General features: G+C 43.4%; 1 protein-coding gene across 1 annotated transcript in view; it reads right to left on the bottom strand.

The window, feature by feature from the left end:
- Nucleotides 1-516: 516 nt before the first annotated feature.
- The window catches only part of LOC126263710 (NADH-quinone oxidoreductase subunit B 2-like), a 41395-nt gene continuing 22070 nt past the window's right edge, over nt 517-19841 (bottom strand). Inside the window, exons 5-6 of the mRNA XM_049960851.1 lie at nt 11229-11352; nt 517-728 (exon numbers count right to left, since the gene is read on the bottom strand). Of these exons, the coding sequence (XP_049816808.1) occupies nt 631-728; nt 11229-11352 (222 nt within the window). The 3' untranslated portion in view covers nt 517-630. The remainder of the gene's footprint in view (nt 729-11228; nt 11353-19841) is intronic.

Raw genomic sequence — 19841 nt, forward strand, 5'->3', positions numbered from 1 at the left:
ATCTCTGATATAGTCCACTGGACCATGATGTGTTCCATACAAAAAATTGGGTAACCCATTGCAAATGGCCAGATGTTAATCATCTTCAGGCTTTTACCCATTGACCATATACTTTCACAATAGCAATTCTACACAATAGTTTTATTGTGGGGTTACACTCTCCAAGAATTTTTAAATGACATTCACCATCTACTGTACTACTAATTACGATTGCAATTTCGACCTTAGGTCATTTTCAACCATTTAACAACTAGGTCAAAACTGCAATCGTGGAAATTTGAATAAATAGTACAGTTGATGGTAAATGTCATTTAAAAATAGCTCTTCTGTTTTAATAGAAACTTTTAAAAAGTTTAGACAGTAAATAATTCACTTAATGTGAAGCACGAAACTAGAAAAATTCCCACTGAGATCACTGATCAGATTCATATAGAAATTAAATGTTGATTTCCTACTGTTTGTTTTGACTTGTTTTATCCTGAAGGCTAAACTTTGGGAATAAGTGAAGTATTGAAATATTTTAGATGAAATATTTTAATATTATAAACTTTACATAATTACAATAAATATTAGGGTACAAATTCCTTTTAACACTGTGTTAAAGAGGAAAGCACTGCTCATCTAAGTAATTTACTTTCTGTACCACATCTGCAGTGTCTTCATTCGCTTAACTTTCTTTTGTAATTGGAGTATTCCATACAGGAGTGCTTCAGCTGTCGGTGGACAACCTGCAAAATAGGAAAAGTCAGTCAGAAATGGTAGCCACACATATTTTACTATTTATTTGATCCTAACTGACCACAGTAAATGTTACTCAAATTTCACAATCAAGTAACAAAGGAGTGAAAAAACTGAGATCTAGTTTCATCTCATTAATAATCTGATTTAAGGTATGCTTAGCTTGTTCTGAGAAAATACAGAGTAACATCAAAATTTAAACCACAGAAAGGCAGCATTGTCACAGCAGTTGAAGATTTTATTTCATTATTTTATGAACAAAACAGTCGAGATAACTTCATATTTAATGGTAAATGCCAGTTTTGGATGAAATGGGCCTTATTCAGATATAACACCAAATATAGGATGATGACTGGTACCACATTGTCATCTTGTAGAATCAGGTGTACTGCTGGTGGTCCGCTTTTTCCCAACACGATATTCTGAATGTAACTCGGCTTCTTTGTAAGGTGTTCCCTGAGACTGGTTGATGAGCTGACCTTGTCCAATATTTATGCCTGGGCAGTGTGTGGCGCTCCCTATGCCATCCGCGTCCACTGTGGCAGATATCTGATCCAGAGCGAGGCCACCCAAAACAAACATCTCAAGAGACGTGAGGATCGGTGCAGCCTCCTACCTTAAGATGATGTTGGCACCATATGTGGGAAAGAGGGTCCACCTCTTCCCCAACTCCTCGGACTTTGTGGAACATCTCAACAACCTACGGATCTCAGACACAGACATCATGGTCAGTTTTATTCACCAGGGTACCACTTCAGGACACACTCGATATAATTAATGAGGAATTTGACAGAGCCTTGCTGGATCTTTTCAAGCATATTTTGATGTTGTAGTGGGACTTTGAATTTCGCCGCGCTACACTCGTTCCCTCAAATATAAATTATACCGTCGCAGCGGTATGAGCGCTCGACGGCAGAGGAAATTGTAACCCTTTTGTTTTCTATCCGTCTTTTGTCTCTCAAGAGCGGAAGCTGAAGGCAGACGTAAAAACTTATTAGCTGGTCTTGGTCGGATGGAGACGAAAAAACTGATTGCAGTGCAGACATATTGTGGAAGTTCGTATGTAATTCGGAGGGCGTAAAATACATTGCATTCACAATCAAGACGGTTTTGTATACATTAGTAATTCCTAGACAATGAAATTTATTGCAAAATTTCGGAGCCGCTACTACTTTTCACGCAGAAATTAAGTAGGAGATTTTTGAAGACCTGGACACCGCACGAGAGAAGACATGTTAACATGGCAAAGGACGAACTCTTATCTACGCCATTTCCCCCTGTTAATCACATTTGTTATTCTCTGTTCTCTTTCAAATAATTTTTGTAGTGGAAATTGGTTCGACTTTTGTTCAGAAACGCCACAAGTACCACTCCAACAATAGCTTTTCTGAATCACTAAGTCCGATAACTTTTCTGTAATACGAAATCCGATTTGCATTTCATTCTTTCCCTTTTTCACAGTCACTAACGATTTTAAAACCCGCTTTTTATTCAGCATTTCTTCCCACATTTTCTTTCTTTTCTTCTCTTCTCTTTCTTTTTTATTAACCACTACAACGTCGACGTAAATCCTTTATGGAGGCCAATTCTATGAGCAGACTGAAGGAGTGGTCATGGGTAGCCCCTTATCTCCAGTAGTGGTGAATCTATTTATGGAGAAATTTGAGGATGAGGCAGTTACAACTGCTGCCTACCAGCCGACGTGTTTCTTCAGATACGTTGATACAACTGGCCACAGGGCAAGAGAAGACTGGATGAGTTCCTGGACCATCAGAACACAAGACACCCCAACATCAAGTTCACCATGGAACTAGAGAGTGATGGTCAGCTCCCATTCCTCGATGTCCTGGTAAAGAGGAAGGCAGATAGCACCTTAGGTCACAGTGTGTACAGGAAACCAACACACTGACAATTATAGGCTGACAGCTGCCAACACCCACGACAGAAGCATGGAGAACACTCTTAACCGAGCCAAATCACACTCTGACCCAGACAGCCTGACAGTGGAATTAGAACATCTACAAAGAGTGTTCACAGACAACAGATACTCCACCAGGGACATCCGCAAAGCGCTCCATCCCACCAGACGACATGAGGCAACAGGAGAGAAGCAGGAAGGAGACCAGACCAGGAAAGTAGCCTTTCTACCGTATGCTGGACCTATATCTGCCAAGATCAGCAGAATCTTGAAGAAACACAATAGCAAGATAAGGACGCTCCTTGGAACTGTCAAGGATGATTTGGGGTTAAGGAAAGCTGGTGTCTACCACACACCATGTGAATGTGGGATGTCTTACATCGGTCAAACTACCGGAACAGTCTAAATAAGATGTAAAGTACACCAGACACACACCAGGCTACGACAGGTAACTAAATCTGCAACAGCAGAACATTCCTTGACCTTTAGCACATCATGGATTATGACAAAACCAAAATCCTGGGCTAATGTCATTAATGAATCGATTGAAATGAAGATGGTAGAGAACTTGATCAACCGGGAAGTAGGATATTAGCTTAGTACTGTGTGGAATTCTGCTTTGGAACTACTACAGAAACAACAGAAGAAAGTTCCCTCCTCCAGGAATGAACTACAGACGTCCAAGGGTGTAAGTAACGGAACAACCGCATACGCAATACCAGGCAGCAGCAAGCTCCTTTGAGGATGGCCATCATAACATGCAGCTCCAACAGCAGCCGGATGCCGCAGGAAGTGCACCTCACAGGCACATACCGGGATCGAAGGCCAGGAGAATGGCTCAGCCACAAGAGAAACTCACCGCGGTCACGGGCAGCATAAGGAACTTCAACAGAGCCATGATAGTGCTAGTAGGATCGTGCCTATCAGGCGTAGACCCAATACGGAATGCCTTGGGATGTCCGCTACCTCAAAAGAGAGCCACAATGGGTGCAAATGGCATAGAAAGTGCCACACACTGCCCTGGCATATATATGGGACAAGGTCAGCTCATCAACCAGCCTCAGGGAACACCTGATGAAGACGCCGAGTTACGATGTCAAAATATCGTGTTGGGAAGACGTGGACCACTGGCAGTACACCCGATTCTACAAGATGACAACAAATCACCGGGAAAGTCTTAGAAATTATAGTACCACATTCATGCAATTAAATTTAAACTGCAGGAGGGGGGTTGTATTCTAGTGCTCTCTATCCAGCATGTCACAATTGAAAAATGCCCCAATGCCTGGCGCACGTGTGTAGTTCAAGTGAGGCAAAAGACATTGTTATTGTAAAGTTTCTACAGGAGGGGGACTTCAGTCATCATATTATTTACACATGTTTCTGCAAATTAACAGGCTAACACTCATTCCTTTTGATAAGAGGTAGGTATATGATGTACCACAGCAACTGTTCATTGCAGTGAAGAATGTTTACTGTATTTATACTCTAAGTAAGTAGAATGCAACCACTTTTATGCAATGTGGTGCATTGTCGAAGTTTATGAGTAGAGTACCTGCAGTATTCTCCTCCCAAATGTACACAGACTTTTCCATCAAAACAGATCATGGAGGAGAAGTGTGTGTCTATATCAGGTGCTGTGATGATGCCAGAACAGCAGCTTCACCGATGGAAAAGGAAAGACACATGTATTGCAATGGCAACACACTGCCATTGCAGATACTTCAATAAATTGAGGAAAAATGCAGGAATTTCATTTGCAGTTACTCATTATTTCTAAATGTTCTTAGGTCAGCAAATTATACCCAGCAAACAGAATGCACGGGAGGCCACTTCAGAAGTAATGAGTCTACAAATTATGAATCAATCACTAAATTATGTAAAATAACAGGAAGGTAACCACTCACCTGTAGCAGATCAATCTGTGGAGCACAGTAACATATATCAGGAAACAGCTCAGAGCAGGACATGAGGAAGTCTAATTCCTGGTGGACGATATGGTTGAGCTTTTAAAGGCCAGGGAGACTTTTCTTTATATGAGCTGGAGGATATTGTGTGTCATTAAAGGTTCTGGTAAAGTTATCAGAATATTTTGACATTTCCTGCTTTCCAATGCAGGTATGACATCCGCAGATGGCTAGGCTGTAAGGAAGAGATTTTTTGATGTCGAATGGGTGACAGCTGTCGACAAACAGGTACTGTTGGTGGTTTGTACTACCTTGATATCAACAGACATACTTATGGAGTCAACAGAGAGGTGGATGTCCCTCATCTAGGAAGTTTGCTCGATGAATTAAGAAGGACCAGGTGAAGGTGATATGGGAGTAGGCGTCAAGGTTTTGGAGGAAAGAGCAAAGGTTGTCTTCGCAGTAAGTCCAGATACAGCAGGAACTGTTGAAATATACCAATAACCTTAGCAGAGCCTTTACTGACAAACAATATCCTAACCAGCTCATCTACAAACATCTGTTGGTAAAATTTGCGCCCACACTGGAAATACGTGGTCGTGAGTGCATGGCGGAATAATTCCACTGTGTCTTCGTTGAAATGATTCTCCAATAGTTTCAAGGAGTCCCTCATGAAGAGGGATGTAACGTCAAAATTGACCATATCATCATTTTTGTCAAGACGCCACTCCTTGAGTGTCTTAAACTCCACGGAATTCTTGATGTGGTGAGGACATTTACCCCCAAGAGGCTTAAGTAGTTGCATCAGGTGTTTGGCTATACCATAGGTAGGAGAATTGATCGTGTCTACTATCGGGCGTAGTGGTACCTCCCTCTTGTGTATCTTGGGGAGGCCGTATAACTGTGGTGGAACCGGAGGTCTGGGGTAAAGATTTTTTATCAGGTCCTGGTTCATACCTGAGTTGTTGAGAAGACCGATGGTCTTTCTAGTCACAGCTGTTGTAGGGTCCTTCTCCACTTGCTTGTAGGCCTGGTCCTGCAGCAGCAAATTAATCTTGTCCCAGTAGTCAGCCGCTCTTAGCAGCACCAACGCATTCCCTCTGTCTGCTGGTAGAATGACAGTATCCTCATCTTCTCTGAGGCTGCATTCTGCCGCTGAGATGTTGGATTTCAGCATTCTCGCTTTGTCTAGGATTCTGCAGGTTCCTTTCTCACCTCTTCAGCAGCTTCAGATGGCAGCTCGGGTATGGCCTGTTCGACGCTGCTGATGATCTCTAGTTTTGGTAAAGTGCTCAGAACCGGTGCAAAGTTTAATCCTTTGGATAGCATGGGTGTTGTCGCCTCATCCAGCTCCTTGCTGGTAAAGTTGACAATGGTCCTCGAATCCTCGGTGTCAGCCTCCTGCCGTTGTGCACCTGGTAGTCGTTGGGACTCGTTTTGTTGTTTCGTAATTGCCTTCCGCTTACATAGGCAAAGGTATTGCCACCTACCCACTCCCATGTGAAAGGTGAGAGTGTCGATGCCAGTTTCAGGTGGCAGGCGAGTAAGGCGCGTCCAATTTTGTCGAGTTCAAACTGTGTGATGCGTATGTGCTCCCTCACCGGTGCAGAGCTGGCACGTTGGAGGATGCGTTTGGTTCTTGCCATATGGATAGGATGTCACAGATGTGTGAACTGCGGCAGTACGTGCTTGTCCTGACAGCACTGCAAGAACGCCTTCTTGATCAAAAGTTTTGCAATGATTTGATACTTCAATATATGTCCTCTCTGTAGAGGTGCGTTATATGAGAATGCAGGATTTCTTGGCGAATCTCAATGATAAAATCTTCTCGGATTGACAGCCGAGTCAATGTGTTGTTTTCCAGTAACGTTTAAGCAAGTTTCTTACTTGCCATCTTCAGGCGAAGTGTTGAGTTCATGTCTCATCCGGATCTTTATAGCCATTGGACCACAGGCTTCTCTGCATCCTCGGAGCCGGGTGGGCCAATGAGGCAAGAGCGGAATCGGCGCAGCGGCGATTGGTGCGTGGGTGAGGGGGGGGGAGCAGCAGGCGTCGGGTCCTGGCATCTGGTCTCGGTGCGGCCTTTTTCGGTAGCTCAGTCTACCGAGAGAAAACACACACAGACCTGTACGTCAACGCCAACAGCTGCCATCACGCAGCACAACGGAAATCCGTGCTCACTACTCTTGTCCACAGAGCTCATGACATATGCGACAAGGACAGTTTATCTACTGAGATTCAGCACCTGAAGAAAACCTTCCAGAAGAATGGATACGCCGAAACGCACATTAGACGCGTTCTCAAGATGGGCAAGAAGAAGAAGGAGAAGGACCTTCAGGAAGAAGAGAACAACAAAGGTCTGGCATTCGTCCCGTACGCAGGGCCACCCTTGGTCAAGATTGCCAGGATACTGGAAAAGAACAAGACAAAAACCATCTTCCATCCTCCAGCAATAATCAGAAATATGCTCGGCTCAATGAAGGACAACTTGGGTCAAAGAACACTGGGTGTCTACAGTATTTCCTGTGAATGTGGGAAACAATATATCGGGCAGACACAGTGTTGCATAACACAACGCATCTCTGAACATCTGAGAAGTGTCCGCCTCCGACAAAAGAAGCCCGTGGTCCAGCGGCTATAAAGATCTGGAAGAGACATGAACTAAACACTTCACCTGAAGATGGCAAGTAAGAAACTTGCTGAAACGTTGCTGGAAAACAACACATTGACTCTGCCGTCAACCCGAGAAGATTTTATCATCGAGATTCGCTAAGAAATCCTGCATTCTCATACAACACTAATCAATAGTTTACCGTAAAATATTTTGTTACATACCAATGTAGGTGCCTAATGACAAGAAACCTATTATAAACAAATTAAGCAAGAGACGGAGAAATAACATAAGTGGATTTATGCTTCAAGCAAATTTTGAGGATGCTCATGAAGGTGCACTTCTGTTTTGCTTTTCTACACATCAGTTCTCAAACCTCTCTTTGTATTTTTCCTCTTTCACCAAACACGGCATCCAACATTTCAGACACGCTCCTGATTAATGCTGTGAAGCCTCTAAGAATCACCTCCCATTCTTTCAGGAGAGCCTTCCATAGGTCATGTAGAGTCTATGACAGATCCTTCTCTCTGGCCGGTCCCATATACAATCAATAAGATTCAAATCAGGTTTTCGAGCATGCCATGTATAAACTCCACTTTATCCAAAAACTCTTAACACAATTCTCATAACATGTGGGTGTGCACTGTCATGCATTAGTGAAAAGTTATCACCAATAAATGGAGCAAAAGCCACAACATGCCCCAAAAGGATTTCCTTCACATACTAATATGCTGTGTCGCCCCCCTGGTCCATGAAGACCAAATCTATCCTTGCACTCATACTGATTCCTGTCCACATCATCACAGAACGAGCTTGAAAGGCATCCAGGATGAAAACATGTTAGGGAATGCCTTTCAGCAGACCTTCTCTGTTCTTTAGTGTCAGGTGATTCCAGGTCAAATCATGACTCTGTGAACAACACTTGCTTTCATTGCTGTACTCTCCAGCCACAATATTTCCTTATGAAACACTATTCAGTTGTGCAATGCTCTCTGGTGAATTCTTGGCCTGTAGCAGGTCTTCTGGTGTGAATGTTGGCTCCTTCAAATCTTCTTCAAACAGTTCTTTCACTAACATTGACCCCCTTGAACTTGGCAGAATCAATTTTGTACTGGCAGGAAGTGTGATAGTCGTAGGGACTTAAGTTGTAAGAAGTGGGCATTTATTGGTGATGTTGCTCTTCTCAGGCTTTATCCTGGTTTCTTTGCATAGTTTCCAGTCTGCCTATACCTTCTTACAGTTTTGGAAATCATGGAATGTGTAGTTCTAACATTTTTGTAATATAATGCATGCTCCATCCATCTTCCAGCAAAGCAACAGCTTTTGCATCACCTTCAGGGATTAATACCACATGCCCTCGAGACAGCTGGTTAGATCTTACGAACACACATGATTTAAAGGGGAACAGTACAAGATACAACAATTTTCAATTTGCACAGGGAAACACACTTAAGGCTACTGGAATAAACAATCAACATTTCATTGTTTTTTCCCAAACCCAACAACATACACCATCTCAAAACAAAGGATAATGCACTACAGCTTGACTAAATACATAATTACACAGAATTTATTACGTGCTGTGTTTTTCACATCGATCAGTGCATTTAAGTGACCTAGTGATAACATCTGAGGTTCCAAGAGGCTTTTCCCGATAATGCTGTAATGTAGAAAGAAGTTGCAAATTTTAGAAAATTATAGTGCAATGCAGGAAGACCTGCAGAAGATTGACATTTCGTGTAGGTATTGGCAGTTGACTCTCAACATACAAATATGGTCACAGCCATTAAATGTCTGAGTATGCATAATGAGTGATAAAAGTTGAACAGCCACATAAAATTAGTCACAGGGATGGCAGGTGCCAGACAGGTTCATTGGGAAAATCAACAGGAATGTAATCCATCCATGAAGGAGATAGCTTACAAAAATCCTTGTTCAGTCATAGTTTGGTTTTCACAACGTATGATTGCTAGACAAAGCACAATAGATTCAAAAAGATGGCTTGCATTGCATCACTGTTTCATTTAGTAAGTGTGAAAGCTTCAAGGAGATGCTCATGAAGCTCCAGTAACACACACTACAAGAGAGGCATTGTGCATCACAATGTTGTTTCCAGAATGAGATTTTCACTCTGCAGCAGAGTGTGCGCTGATATGAAACTTCCTGGCAGATTAAAACTGTATGCCAGACCAAGATTCAAACTCGGGACCTTTGCCTTTCGCGGGCAAGTGCTCTACCAACTGAGTTACCCAAGCACGACTCATACCCCGTCCTCACAGCTTTACTTCTGCCAGTACCTCATTCGCAGGAGAGCTTCTGTAAAGTTTGGAAGGTAGGAGACGAGATCCTGGCGGAAGTAAAGCTGTGAAGACGGGGCGTGAGTCGTACTTGGCTAACTCAGTTGGTAGAGAGCACTTGCTCGCGAAAGGCAAAGGTCCCGAGTTCGAGTCTCGGTCCGGTACACAGTTTTAATCTGCCAGGAAGTTTCACAATGTAGTTTACTCTTAAAATTCAGAGAGCAAATGTTCATACCAAAGAGAATTTGTGACTGGAACAGAAGAGAGAGTCTGATGGGGGCTTGGGGTGGTGACAGTGATACAAAGAGTACTCATAAACCACGAAGTGGCTTGTGGAGTACAGATGTAAATGAGAACTCTTTTTTATGTACAATTTAACATTTTAGTTAATCACAACCACATATGTAAATGTATTTTAAAATTATCCTTATCTTGGCAAAATTATCAGAGGGATAATGATTCTCAAGTTAAGGAGTGCTACAGCTTATTTCGGACAAGGTGAGTTAAAGCAATAAAATTTATTTACCCATGAATCATTTTTATACTGCTGTAGCATTTCTCAGCTTAATATAAAGAAAAAGACTTGTCATAAATACTCTGGCCAAAAAAGTTAGTCATCCCCAGAAGGTATCACACACATACTGTGTAACACCACTTCTAGCTTTAATAACACCTCAATTCAGTGAGATAACATTTTCTAGGCAACTAAGAGTGGGTGATTTTGTGAGGCAGTCAAGTTGTGATAGAGTGCCTGAGTGTTCGTCAAACATTATTTGTGCAGTCCTGTGAACACGGCTGTTATCTGGGAAGATGTGCGAGTCCACAGCCTACTCATCATGAAGATATAGAAGAAAGAGCAACACTTGGTCACCGAGAATGTAGAAATAAAGATTGTGGTCCATATCCTCAGTAATCTGAATGACTGGACCCAAGTTATAGTATGGAAAAACACCCCCAAAACATCACAGAACCATCTCTGGCCTGAACTACACCCACCAGACACTGCATGTTATGCATACCATACAGCTGTTGGTGCAGTCGACACAGTGCATCATTGGAAAAGAAACAAAATTTTGACTCATCTGACCACACTACATGCTTCCCATCAGTTACTGTGTTGTTTGGAACATAGAAGAGTTGTAGCTCTATGTGCCCTGGAAGCAATGGCTTTTTGCGAGGTATCCAACACCAAATGTCCATTGTTGACAGTTTCCTTTGCAAGGTTTGCTCAGAAACTGATTGAGGTGAGCCTACATTCATTGACAGCGTCAATTCCTGTGAAGTTCAACACCAACTGTGATTGACAAGGCCCACCACTCACTTCTGGTCCCCGTCAGGATCTTTTTACAACAACTGCATTACATGGTTGCAATTGGTAGACTGTTCCTTCTAGACCTGTCGGACAGCCCACATGATACAACAAATCAGGCAACTTCATTCACTGTCTCTATGGCATACATAAACACAGCAGTGCCTCTCCACCGCATATCTACATTGACCCATCTTAGGACACTGATCCAGACAACCAGCTGGCAAGTACACATAACAGACACTTACTGCCTACATCTACATTTACCTTTGTTATGTCAGCTTTCTACAGTGCTTGTGACACACACACACACACACACACACACACACACACACACACAGAGAGAGAGAGAGAGAGAGAGAGAGAGAGAGAGAGAGAGAGAGAGAGAGAGAGAGAGAGAGAGGGGGGGGGGGGAGATAGTATTTTCTTGCTCATATTGGATGTTTACCTGGTACATAAATGTCCACTGGGATAATTCTGTCACATCCCCTTACAACAGAATATGAATAGTGATAGTAACCTCCACCATTTGCACAGCTTCCCATTGATATGACCCATCTTGGTTCAGGCATCTGTAAAAAATAAAGTGTTCTGACACACAGCAGCAGTGAACTAAATTGTTATTACAAAACGCAGAGCACCTGCATCTCAGTGGTTCCAGAGCTGGCCTAATTTTTCCCACCTTTGAGAGGTTTGGTGGATTAATCGAATTTCCTGCCTTTGGAAACCAAGCATAACACTATAAGAAGTATTTATTAACATGGAATCAATAATCTTTCTACACACTGGGTTTGCATGAATGTGTATGTCTATGCTGTTCAATTCAGAGGGTGTTCTTTCGGTTGAAAGCTTACTTGTTTAGAAGTCTTTTGTTGTGCCTGTTTGCAACTCATCTCCACAATATGGTGAGTAGAAATGTATCATTTTCATAATACTGTCAAACACACACACACACACACACACACACACACACACACAAAAAGGAGGAATGGCGGGGGGGGGGGGGGGGGGGGGAGCTGGCGAAACAAGGCAGCTAGGTCAGCAAGAGGGACAACCTCATCCGGGGGAAGGTAGAGGGAACAGGTGGTAAGCTCCATTCCTGCCCGGATTCTAACAGCCACAGCCTCAAGATCCGTGTGAAGTGGCACTGGGGCACTAGGAACAGTGGGAAGAACATAAACACAGACAATGCCAGACACCCTGCCGTATTCTATGTGGTTCTTATAGCAACCCCGGTAGCCACAGAGGGAGGGGATCTTCCGAACAGGAAACCAGGTTTCCTGTAGGGCCAGACAAGTGGCAGGGAAGCAGCACAAAAGCTGTTTCAACTCAGCAAGGTGGTGGAAAAAACCACGGCAATTCCACTGAAGGATAATGGTATGCGACTGTGAAGACATGAAAGAACCTGGGGGGGGGATAGGTTACGCCTTAGAAGCACTCGTCGCCACCGATTGCAAAGTAAGCCTGATCAACTTCCATAGGAGCTGCAGGTTGAGCAACATCTAGCTCCTGAGGGGACACTAGATGCTCCACATCATCTTCAGGTGCAGTGGTGAACTCCTTTTCTGTCTCTATGTCCTTCTGCTTTTTCTTCTTTTTGGTAGGGTCCCATTTGTCCTTCAGTTTATCAGGCTGGGTGGGCTTTTCCGAACCAGTCTCATGGACCGACGAAGACCTGGAAGCCCTACAGCCCTCAGGTGGTGGCTTTTTCAGCCACTGGCTGACATCTGGAGGGGCAGTAACCATGGAAGGGAGGGCACCAAGCGATCCCGTCCACGCGAGGGCAGCCAGAGGAGGCGGGCACTTCTCCAGCGCAGAGGTGGGGACTGAAGTCCCCAAAGAAGGAGGGGTTGTTACTCCCGATGTTGATAACGGGGGAGGAACGGAAGAGGGTGTTCCCCCAACTACCTGGGGGGGGGGGGGGGGGCACGAATAGACGCCAGGCTGGAGGGCCCACAAAAAGCGGCTGAACTTGGGGGCTCATTGCCAGGGACGGCGACATCGAAGCTGCTGCAGCAAACGTCGATGAAATGCGCACAGGGTGAAGTCGGTCGTACTTGCGTTTAGCCTCTGTGTAAGTGAGCCTGTCCGAGGTCTTATACTCCATAATCTTCCATTCTTTTTTGATAAACCGCACAGTCTGATGAGCAAGGAGAATGTTTCTGTCCACAGTTTACACAAACAGGGGGTGGCAAACACGGGACATTGGGGTGGGAGGCACTTCCACAATCCCGACAGGTAGGGTTGGTGTCACATCTTTATGACATATGCCCAAACCTCCAGCACTTAAAGCAGCGCATGGGAGGAGGGATGTAAGGCTTAACATCACATCGATATATCATCACCTTGACCTTCTTGGGCAGGGTGTCTCCCTCGAAAGCCAAGATGAAGGCGCTGGTGGCGACCCTACTATCTTTAGCTCTCCTGAAGACATGTCATACAAAGTGAACACCGCGACATTCCAGATTTGCACGAAGCTCGTCGTCAGACTGCAACAACAGGTCACGATGAAAAACAAGTCCCTAAACCATATTGAGGCTCTTATGAGGCGTAATGGACACTGCAACATCACCGAGCTTGTCACAAGCAAGCAATGCCCAAGACTGTGCTGAGGATGCTGTCTGTATGAGGACTGCTCCAGACCTCATTTTAGGCAGGCCCTCAAATTCTCTGAACTTGTCCTCTAAATTTTCCACAAAAAACTGAGGCTTTGTGGTCAGAAATGAGTCCCCATCTGTTCGGCTGCAAACCAGAAATCGAGGAGAATATGTCTCACCAGGTAATTTAGACCACCGTTCCTCCCCTGGTGTGGACAGGGAAGGGAACGATTGGGGGTCATACTGTAAAGCATTGAACTTTCCTTTCTTAGAGACTCGTGCTTGCACACTGTTCGTATTTCGTTTCATGGTGGTACCACGAGCAGCTAGGGGAAGGAATGTCTACCCAGGCAGAGCCCCGCTTGCATGAGTAAGCCTGATACAACTGGGGGAGCGGGGGAGGGGCAGGTTCCCCAGAGGTCGCCCACTAGCAACTGTTCTACCTCAACAGCCATGCGTCTCCTCGGCGCACAGCACACCTTGAGATTGAGGTTTTTTTAATAGAGGTTTATAGCATCCTCGCGACCCAGGCAGTTAAGCCAAGATCCCCGGGCTCTGTACCGTACAACGTTTCACTGTCGTGCCTTACGGTGGTCGATGAAGCACGCTCAGAGCTTACAGTATTGAGGAGGACTGGTGGCGCTTCACAGTCCCCAGCTCAGGGACCCTGGGGTCGCCAAGCCCATACCCAGCAACTAAATGCTGAGCCCCCTGAGGAGGATGAACTGTGGTATCGTGTTGAAGCTGCATGGGCAGCTGTACCTGTACATGCCATCCAAGCTCTGTTTGACTCAATGCCGAGGCATATCAAGGCCGATATTATGGCCAGAGGTGGTTGTTCTGGGCACTGATTTCTCAGTATCTATGCACCCAAATTGTGTGAAAATGTAATCACATGTCAGTTCTAGTATAATATATTTGTCCAATGAATACCCATTTATCATCTGCATTTCTTCTTGGTGTAGCAATTTTAATGGCCAGTAGTGTAACAAAATAAATTCCATCATATAATGTAGATTCAGGCTGTGGTTACTCTTGACACTGCATCACAGATAGGAGCGCCTGCGATGGTGTACTCAATGACGAACCTGGGTGCATGAATGGTAAAATGTCATTTTTGCACATGAATCCTGGTTCCGTTTACTGCATCATGATGGTCGCATCCGTGTTTGGCGACATCGCGGTGAACGCACATTGGAAGCGTGTATTCGTCATCACCATACTGGCGTATCACCTGGTGTGATGGTATGGGGTGGTTTCGCAGGGATCAAAAGAATGCAGTAAAGGATTTATAATATTGATCCATAAAAAGCCAAATGAGTGGGAGATGTTTTTAATGTTTAGTTATATCACTCCTGGTGAATATATTGATCTGGGAATAGTATTTCTGAAACAAACTGCCACTCCTATCAGCACCTCCTAGAAGAGACTTTACTTGGTCCACCTAACAAACCTTTAAACACTGTTGTTGTTACAGAATTTATTTGCCCAGATCGCATAAAAACACACAATGATAACTAGTTGCAGTGAAATTAAATTACCATCTTCAGATCATTTGTATGGAAAAAAAATTGTACAGTGTGAATGCATTCTGTTGACCGTTCACATCAACTGGATGTATCTTACAGACACAATATTCCATAGTACTCTCTCTCATCATACAATAAGAGAAAATGTGTGAATAGCGCATAACAGTTACAAATAAAATTGTGCACTGTTTGCACTGCTGTTCTCTTATGAAATTCATTTCTGATAAAATGTACCAAATTTTTTTCTGCAAATTTCTGTAGGAAGGAGAAGGGTGTGAAACTGAAAGACATTTGGATCCCAATGTTGAAGAAGATGTGTACCAGTCTTCCACCAGCAGTTGATAGCAACAGTGGACGGAGGCAATTGAAAACTGGCAACTGTGCTCGAGTATTCAAAACACGTGATGTCATGCCACAGCGTGGAAGCACCGATAAACAGAATTTTGCTGCAGACGTTAGTGAGCTAGGTTGTGAATCTGACATTCAAAGATGCTACAATCCCCTTTGAAAATGTTCTACATAGCTGGGGATAAAACAATGGGTTTAAATGTAAAATCCATTCCACCATGGCATAATAGCCTGCAACATTTTATTAATTGAGGCATTTCTGCCCATGACAGTTTACAGGGAGGAAATGTCAAGAAATGGGGAGTACATGGAAGGTCTCCAGAAGAGGAGAGTGTAGCTTTGTTTTGCCTCACAATTCTGTCTCTTTGCACATCAGTCAGTGTTATTCTGAAGCTTATGAGAATTAAGAGACTACGCAGCTCACCAAAGGTGCAGCATATTTTCAAACGAAGAGGCAAACGGAAGAGGCTTTATGAAAAAAGCAGATTCAACAGACCTGCTGGGACCTGTCAAGCACAGACTGTTAGTTAGTGTCTCTCCATTTTACTATCAGCAATAAATTATGTAGTGGTGACGGATATAATTAATAGACTATTGCATGATACTGTTACGAAGTGTATATTGACAGTGTCGGTCAGACAGAAGAAGGAATCTGATAATTTCCAACCTAATCAGACAATTCGCCATTTGGACACCTGCTGCACAATTAACAATTTATCAGGACAGTCATTATCTGATGATCTGCACTTACCATTGGTGCAAATTTTGACACTAGTCCGTGAGCTGTGCTCACAGAAGAAATAATAGCCAGTTTAGAAGCAGGCATTCATAGTGTGGGCATGGTTACAGCTGATGAAATCCTTATAGAAGCCGTAAGAGTACAGGCTCATGCAGTGCCTCCAAAAAGTAATTTAACTAGAGGTGAGAGGAATGCTGTAGAAAGCCTGAATGAGGATGACAATATTATCATTCTCCCTACACGCCATCCAAGCTCTGTTTGACTCAATGCCCAGGCGTATCAAGGCCGTTATTATGGCCAGAGATGGTTGTTCTGGGCACTGATTTCTCAGTTTCTATGCACCCAAATTGTGTGAAAATGTAATCACATGTCAGTTCTAGTATAATATATTTGTCTAATGAATACCTGTTTATCATCTGCATTTCTTCTTGGTGCAGCAATTTTATTGGCCAGTAGTGGAATCCCTTATAAGCCCTCCAAGTATTCATCATATCCAGCATTGCTTCACAACCCTTCCCCAGGTCCCTACAACATGACCCTAACCTGCCCTCTACAGAACTCCAGGCTCTATGTTCCCTAAAAGCTGTTGACTATCATTATTCTCCCAGCAGACAATGGATCTACCTGTGTAGTACTTGACTGAAAGGAGTAGACTATGTTAACAAAGGTCTACGCCAGCTGTCTGACACCTCTACATACAATGTCTGCCATCAGATCCCATCCCTGTGATTCAAACTGACTTGCAGTCTTTCCTTAAAACCTCAAGCCCCGCATAAGGACTAACACTTCAATCGAAAGAATTTCTCACCCCACCCAAACCATGCACCCCCACCTTTTACCTTCTTCCAAAGATCCACAAACCCAATCATCCTGGCCGTCCTATAGTTGCTGGCTCCAAAGCACCCACTGAACGTATACCTGCCTTAGTTGATCAACACCTGCAACCCATAGTACAAAGACTCCCCTCCTACATCAAAGATACCAACCATTTCCTAGATTGTCTGAAATCCGTGCCCTCCCCATTCCCACCACACTCCTTGCTTGTCGCCATTGATGCCACTTCCTTCTATCTACCAACATCCCTCACATACATGGTCTGTCTGCTGCTAGACATTTCCTCAGTCAGCGCCCACCTGATTCCAAACCTATGACGTCCTTCCTACTCACCTTAATCATCTTTATACTTACCAACAACTACTTCACCTTTGAGTTGCAGACATACAAACAGACCAGGGGTATGGCCATAGGAACCAGAATGTACAAACAGACCAGGGGTGTGGCCATAGGAACCAGAATGACTCCTTCCTATAACAATCTTTTCATGGGTCACTTGGGGAGTGCTTTCTTGCGATCTATAAATCTTCAGCCCCTGGTTTGGTTTAGATACATCGGTGACATCTTTACCGTATGGACCCATAGTGAGGCTGACCTGCTAAAATTCATGGAATCTCTGAGTACCTTCCCCCTATTAAATTTCACATGGTCCTATTCCGAATCCCTTGCTACTTTTCCTTAATGTTGAGCTCATCCTCGTCCACATTAAACGTACCAACAAACAACAGCGCTTACATTTTGACAGTTGCCATCCTTTCCATGTCAAATGTTCCCTCCCATACAGCCTTGGCATCTGCAGCTAATGTATCTCCACAATACCCTTGTCAGACCCTACGTTCCTTCTGCACCCATCTCCCTATCCTTTGCCTCCTACCCCTGTGACTATCCCCACTGTAAGATCTGCCCTATGCACCCTTGTACTACCACCTATAACAGCCATGTAACTGGCAAAACATATACTATCAAAGGGAGAGCCACCTGTGAAATGACACACATCATATACCAGCTGTTATGTAAACAATGTTCGGCCTTCTACAATGGCCTGACTACCACCCAGTTATCAGCCAGGATGAATGGGCATAAGCAGAGAGAGTATACAAGGCTCCACACATTATCCTGTTGCAGATCATGCTGTACAGCATGACAATCGTGGCCTTGGTGCCTGTTTCATCACAAGTGCCATCTGGATTCTTCCTCCAGACACCACTTTCTCAGAACTCCGGAGGTGTGAACTAGCACTGTAACATGTCCTTGGTTATCGCCACCCACCTGGCCTTAATTTACGTTAATTTCTTCTGTCTCAGTCTTTCTTCACAGTAACTACTCTTTGCAAATCATGCATCATGTTTAAGCGGTAATCACTGTCTGCATATTACCCTGTCTTTCACTTTTAAGTTCTCAGGTTTTCAAATCTCATTCAATGGAGTCCTAAACAATAATTATTTCCTTTTAATTCTGTGTGCAAAGTCTCCCCTGACCCGTGGTTCTGGGTGACTTTCCCGAAATCTTCCCCTTTTCCTAGACCTCTCCACTCCTTTTCCTTCAACCCTCTTCCTTCCCCTACAATCTTTCTACCTGAAGACGGAGCCACTGTCTCTGAAATCTTGCCAATTACAACTGCCTTTTATGTGTGTGTTCTGCCACCGCTCGGGGACTAGATTTTGTATCTATTCATTTAAAGTAGAAGTTGAGGCTGAAAGTATTATAAATTTTCTAGATCTGAGCACTGTCTGACACTTTTTGAAATCTATATTTTTATGTTATAACTACTATCACTTTTTGTAAAAATCATCGTGATGAAATAGTAACTTCATCACATTTGTGAGGATTACATCCAGTCAGTTGTGTAAATTGATTTCTTGTAGATTTTGAACATTAATCACAGTACACTTAAATGTGTAGGAAACTTTGAAATTGACCCTTGATATCTGAAACAATTTGTAAATAAATTGTAATGTGCAGTTGAGACTTGATCACACATACATCAGATGAAATGTCCACAGGCAGCATAGAAAAAAACTGCTGCTCATATTTCAACTCCAACATTTTGGCTAAAGAAGTTAACAGTCCTATTGTTTGTTGGCTATACCAATTCCGACACTTATGTCATTCTCAATAGCCCATATTAGTCCTTAGTTTTCCTCTCGGCTGTAAGGCGAATGCCAGGACTGTCCCCCAAATCCTCCAAAGGCATCTCTCTCCCTTCCATCCATGAATAAACAGTGCCATAACAGAACTACATTAGCCTTGCTGAAAAGCGGTTTCCCACAATAACAGACTCAATTTCTCCATCCCAGAAATGTGGGTAAAAAATGGTTGCATCAATATGTACTAGAAGAAAACATCTCCTAAGGTCTTCTACCACAGAACTAAGTAGTAATACAGGCTACTGAGAATGGTGTAAGTGTCCAAATCACTCCAGCTAACAAACATTATAGGTCAGCATTGTTTTTATTCTCTGTAGCCAAATGTAGTATGCTCACTGATGCTCTATGCCAACAATATTGCAGATGTAATCACGAGGGAGTGTCCAACTGTAATTTAATTCACCATCAGATCTTTGCCAACATCACAATATGAAGTAATCTCAAAGTCACTTTCCATGCATAGTGGAAATATGCACATCAGGATATTTTCTTTTCAGATTCTTTTTTTGTGAACTTTTCTTTCACAACATCCCATGACAACCAAATCACTAAACTGTGCCCAATTGTAGTACCTTAACAGAAATAATGTATTCAACAATCTGGCCAACATCTACATGTATCAGAGAATTTGGTAAGCATAGTGGTTAGATAGTATTCCAGCAGTTTTAAGAGCATGTGGAAAGTTTATGATATAATACAACCTTGGCACAGTAAACTGCTGAAAGAATGTTCATCTCCTTGTAATGCCATCACATGTGGAGCTCATCAGAAAAAAAGGATAAGTTAACACACTGGACTCCTCATGGAACTCTGGCCAGAGCAGTGAAAGGTGAACAGATATTTTAACACACTAAACTTATTTCCACA

Source organism: Schistocerca nitens, chromosome 6 (genome assembly GCF_023898315.1).
Source record: "Schistocerca nitens isolate TAMUIC-IGC-003100 chromosome 6, iqSchNite1.1, whole genome shotgun sequence".
Taxonomy (NCBI): Eukaryota; Metazoa; Arthropoda; class Insecta; order Orthoptera; family Acrididae; genus Schistocerca; species Schistocerca nitens.